Here is a 5,683-nt window from a genome sequence, read left to right on the forward strand (position 1 = left end):
ATTTTATTAAGATGACAGGTGATTGAACAATTTTTTTAAAAATAAATAAAATAAAATGATATTTCAATGTCATACGTCAATGTTGGATCATACATGGTGTTTTGTTATGTTCTTTGAAAACAGTTAAATTATCTTGGGAATTAACAATGAAGATAATCTAACAGTCATAAGAGTAATTGGATTATATCCACACTATATGAGTCATTTGATTGACACGAAATTTATGCGAACCCAAGACTAATGTCAAATCAATTGAACATGTCAACGAGTTTCGCTAATTAGAATGCCTCAAACATTTATATGTATTGTATAAATTCAATTATTGAAAATTAAAAAGTATTTTGATTTTTAAATCATATATCAAGCGTCAAAGTTAAGATTGTGAGATTTCCTATCATTTACCTTTTAAACTTTTATCTATTAAACATTTAAGCTATCTGTTAGTCCTAATATTCAAACGAAATAAAAATAAATAATGTAAGAGCAATAATGATTCCTCCATATATAGTTGCACTTGGTTATCTTATTTAGAACAATTAATAGTTGATGATGTATTATGATTGTTTAGTCTTTATATTAATCGATTATTTAAGTTAGTATAAGGAAGATAGATAGTTTATGCTAAGAATGAGAAATGCAACTTGAAACTTGTATTACTTCTTTGATGGTATTTACAGCATTCAAGAGACACCTTAAAACTCAAGTTCAACTATAAGAATAAAAAGCCTGACCCGGTGACCCCCGAAGGAGAGACAGACCAGAGACAAACATGAATATTTAATAATATTGCATAAACGGCACAAACAAACTACTACGTCGTTTTTAGGTTTCCATATTACGCCTTGGGCGCACCTTAACTGTTAAAGGATTCGCCATCTCACAAGAAAGCCTTAGTACCTCTGATAGGTCAACACTTTTCTCATCAAAAGCTAACCATTCATATTCCTGCAATAATGACGCTACCCAGAAGCTTACCGTAGTCATTCCCAGGTTCTTTCCAGGGCAAACCCGTCTACCTGACCCGAAAGGAGCCAGCCTTAGATCTGATCCCAGAACAGAAAATTCCACCTCACCCTCTTTAGCCACAAATCTATCAGGCATAAATTCAAGAGGGTCCATCCACACGTGTGGGTCCCTAGATATGGCCCACATGTTCACCATTGCTGTGGTCCCTTCAGGCACGTGATACCCATCGATAGTTGTATCAGTAATGGCCAAACGGGCCCACGAGAGAAGTGGCCCAGGAGGATGTAACCTCAATACTTCCTTAATCACAGCCGTTAGATAATTTAACTCACCAATATCAGATTCGGAAACTGCACGTGATCTGCCAACGACCTTGTCAAGCTCATCATGCACCCTTGATTGAACATCAGGATGAAGCACCATCCTTGCTAATATCCACTCGATCAAAACCGCCACTGTATCGGTGCCTCTAAATATCATTTCCTGCATCCAAACATAAAGGACAATATTTAGTACAACTTTTAAGTGTACTAGAAATATTATTAAAATAAAAAATATAATACTATCTGTGTGCTGGCTTACCCAAAGAACGGCGATCATATCGGAGTCTGACAATTTATCTGAGCCTTGAAGACACAGTAAAACATCGACAAAATCCAGGTTGTTTTGGCTTTTTTGAGCTCTGTGTTCAGCAATAATTCGGCTAACGAACCGGTTCACTTTGGGTACAAGTTTTGAGCATCTAAACCGGATTTTTTGAGGGTCAAAATCAGCTAACCAAGGAAGGTGGTCGGTCCAATTTAGAGTGCCTAGTAACTCGTACCCTTCATCTACTAATTCTCGTAGTTGTTTCACTTCGTTATTCAACGAATTTAATTCATATTCTCGTCCAAAAACTGAACACATCATATTGCTTAGTGAAGCTCGTTTAAGTACTTCACGTACGCAAAAACAACCTTGTTTCTGTTCACCAAACACGGTAACCATCTGAGAAGCTATTACACGTCTCTGAATCTCAGCTCCTTTGATTTGTTTTGGGCAGAAAAAGTGAGTAGCAGCGATTCTCCTTAAGGTTCTCCAGTACACACCATAAGGAGCGAACCCAATTGCTCTATTGAACATTAAACTATAAGCAGACTCTTTCACAGGACGATCAGCAAACACTGAACTGTTGAGTATTTCTTTTGCTACATCTGGATTACACGTTACTATTACGCGAGTATCACCCAGACTAAAGGCCATGAGCCGCTTAGCCTTGCATGCTTCAGCTACAGCAGCAATTCGGTGGTGTGCCAGTGACATCATGAGGTGCATGCTGCCAATTACAGGCAATCCTCTAGGACCAGGAATTGACTTGGCCGTACCAAAAGATGAACCTCTTTTAAACCTATATTTTCCCCAAGCTGGACCACCAGGGTGAACCCAGTAGAAGAGGGCCATGGCTAACCAAGCTAAAAACATGATCAAAAGTGAGCATGCAAAGTTTTCTTGAGTGAAAGCTCTGCATTTGGAGGCAAGAGCAAAGACCCAGAGGCTCTCTATGTCGGTTGTCATGGTTGGTTGAGAATGAGAATTAAGTGATAGTACACAAGTTTTGAAAAAGGAGACTGGCTTTTTGATTCTGGGGCTAAAACGAGAGAGTTCGGTTTGTATATATAAGGAGGAGCAAGGCCCTTATAATTGTATAATTTCATTGGCACTTTTTTATTGGATGTGATCATAGTATGGCTGTAACTTTGATTGCTGCTAATAACATGGCTTGGTTAATTCATTCCGGTATGGCTATCTGTTAAATCTTTCCTTACTGGTAGAGATTTCACTAGTCTTAATATTTTACTCTTAGACAACTACAAAGAAAATTATTAAACTAAAAAGAAGAAAAACAAGCTTCACACAGAAGCAAACGGCATGGGAACTATGTATGTATATTATTATTAATACATAACATTGCTTTGGAAGGTTAGTTATGGCTAATTAGGTACGGAATCTCCAATGTATGAAACAATGGTCTTTTCAACTATTCCTGTATGGATGGGTTTTATGGAATTAGCTTTCCATATAAATTCAATCACCCTTAAAAAAAAGAAAAAAAAATAACAATAATTAATTAAAATCTATACCTTAAGGAAAGAGGGTTTCAATAACAACGAGGGAATTTAACTCCCCCGACATCCTAAGTTTGCATTTAAAAAAATGACCCTAAAAATATTTTTGAATTTTTTTTTTTTAATTTAGAAAAGCTCACGTGGCACACTTAGGATTCATTAAACATTGTAAATGGGTTAAATTGAAATATTTAAACATATGTGGGTAAATTAATAACAAAGTTGTTTAAATTTGAAATTTGAAAACGAGCCCCCACCTTTCAAAATCGCTTAATTGAGCCATATACCCAAAAAAACGATCGACGAACACTATTTTTCTCTCGATTTTTTGGCAACTACAGTGCCTAAATTCGGCAAATTTTCAATCCAAGCTTTCTGCACAAAACCATGGTTGACATTCACAAAGAGGAGGAAAACCCAATCCCACTTCGAATTCTAAACTCTGGCGACACCAACAGTTCAATAGCTGTAAAGAAGACGCTTCGGTGGATCCCGATGAGTGAAGGTGGTCCAGAGGCAGGGAGACGACGGCAGCACAAGAACAAGAGAAGAATCAGAAAACATTCTAAGAGGAGACGCCGGCGAGAATTTAGGCGAGGGAGGACGCCAGGTGAGAAAGGGTACGTGTTTTACTTGTTTTTTTTGAATTGGATGAAAAATGGATTGATTTGTGCAATTTGGGGGGATGTAGTTGGTTTTATTGTTATGGTGGTTGTGACGTTTTGTTGAGTAGTTGGCAGACATTGGTGGAATGGCTTTGTTTGAGTTCCAGAGGAGTGAGGAGGAAGCAAGGAGGCTCTAGGGAGGTTTTTTCTGGGAGTTTGGTGGGTTGGGGATGGCAGGAGGTGGCAGAATAGAGGGGTTGAAGTTCCCTGCATATTGAGGCTGGCGCTATGCGTGGCCAGCCCTATAGGGCTTTCATTTGCAAGGCTGCTATGTTTGTTGTGTTAGAAGTGTTAAATTGCAAGGTTTTTTAATTCATATGTTGTGGAGTTTTAGCTTTGGTGATTATTGGATGTGTTTTTTTTGTGTGTGGGGATAAGTCTTAATTGTGGTGATCCTTAATTTAGTGATCTTATGAATTTGTATGCTATGATGAATTGTAACGATGGTGCAAGTGATCCTTAATTGTGTTTTTAATTCATATTTTACTTTTGTTTGTGCGAATGTTGTCTGTGCATGAATGTTGTTGTGTAAGAAAAGAGCGACATAGACGTCAGTGAACAGAGAGAAAGAACAACATAGATGAGAGAACTGGGAAGGGAATAAAGAACAATGAAATTTTTTGCCCTAATCTAAAGTTTTTATATGTGGCGGGTAATACAAACCCCCCCCCCCCCCCCCCCCCCACTCCATAATAATATTCATTTCATTCCCAATTCTAACTGTGGAACTGGTACCAGAACCGTAAAATGTCGGCTCCAATTCTTGGAACCAGATCCTACCCATTGACAATCGTTCTAGGTAGGAACCAGAACCAAACCCCAGTACCCAACAGTTCCGTTCTGAACGTTCTTTTGAACACCCCTAGGTATATAATCTCTTTTTACTTACTAGAACTCAATCCAAGTCTTGTTGATTTTGTCATCAAAAGGTATAGAAGTGGACTTACAATTTTGTAGTTTATGTGATGCTGTCTATTTGTTTGTCTTAAATAACTGGATTGTCTTGAATTGGATCAGCTAGTGTTGTTAGGCATCAGCTGTGGATACTTGGGTTGTGGTGCTGATGCTGAAGGTGTGTCAAATAATTTTGGAGGATGGGGAAGTGGCTAAAGAAATATGAAGAAGGGGATGGAGGCTGTCGACCCAGCTTTTTTTTTTTTCGGTGTATATAAGAGATTTATTGTTGTACATAATGTTGTCATTGAATGTAATTGACGATTTCAGATTAATACAAAAGCTATTAAGTATTGCTCTCCCTCTTTTGAGTTTGAGTTTATTTAGTATTCTGTTACATGGCATTGATGTGTTGATGCAATAAGGTTGTCAAATTCAGGAGAAAAGCTAGAAAAAATAGGTATTGTCATGATCGCTTAAGCGTATATAAGCGACTGCATATATCACTTAAGCGACAAAGGGTTTTCCATAGATCGCTTAACGAGACAATAAATCTCTTAAGCGATCATGGATCTGAATAGATGTTTATACTGTTATGGACTTGATCGCTTAAGCGATTTTGTATCGCTTAAGTGACCAAGGGTAAAAGCAAAAAATTGCTAAAGCATTAACATAAATCGCTTAACGATCGTGCACCTGTGTAGATCTTTTCTGCCTCGGACTTGGTCGCTCGACCAGGGTAAACGATAAGCGATACCATTAATTGCTCGATCAGTGCATCTAGGCAGATCTTGATTCGCCTCGGAATTAGTCGCATAATCCCTTAGCAAGACCATAAATCGCTTACGCGATCTTGCATCTAGGCAGATCTTGATTCTGTCCAGACTTAATAGCTAAGCGATCCATAATCGCTTAAGCAACCAAGGTAAAGCGAAGAATCGCTTACGCAAAACCATAAATCGCTTACCAAAACCATAATCGCTTACACCAGCGTGCATCTGGGTAGATCTTGATTCTGCCTGGGACTTAATCGCTTAAGCAATTTTGTCTCAC

The 5,683-nt window shown here is 38.1% G+C and overlaps 1 protein-coding gene across 1 annotated transcript; it reads right to left on the reverse strand.

Moving 5' to 3' along the window:
* Positions 1 to 741: 741 nt before the first annotated feature.
* On the reverse strand, positions 742 to 2,568 carry LOC116109007 (cytochrome P450 78A9-like). The gene is made up of 2 exons (XM_031395261.1): positions 1,549 to 2,568; positions 742 to 1,449 (listed from the first exon to the last, which is right to left on the reverse strand). Exons 1-2 carry the CDS (start codon positions 2,518 to 2,520, stop codon positions 823 to 825), a joined length of 1,599 nt encoding a protein of 532 aa, XP_031251121.1. The 5' UTR covers positions 2,521 to 2,568; the 3' UTR covers positions 742 to 822.
* Positions 2,569 to 5,683: the final 3,115 nt, after the last annotated feature.

Source organism: Pistacia vera, unplaced genomic scaffold (assembly GCF_008641045.1).
Source record: "Pistacia vera cultivar Batoury unplaced genomic scaffold, PisVer_v2 Contig570, whole genome shotgun sequence".
Lineage (NCBI taxonomy): Eukaryota > Viridiplantae > Streptophyta > Magnoliopsida > Sapindales > Anacardiaceae > Pistacia > Pistacia vera.

Excerpts from the sequence above, each read along its gene's own strand:
- LOC116109007 (XM_031395261.1), bottom strand. The coding sequence starts at position 2,520 with ATGACAACCGACATAGAGAGCCTCTGGGTCTTTGCTCTTGCCTCCAAA. Across the intron at positions 1,450-1,548 it reads ATATGATCGCCGTTCTTTGG|GAAATGATATTTAGAGGCAC; the intron begins GTAAGCCAGCAC and ends GTTTGGATGCAG.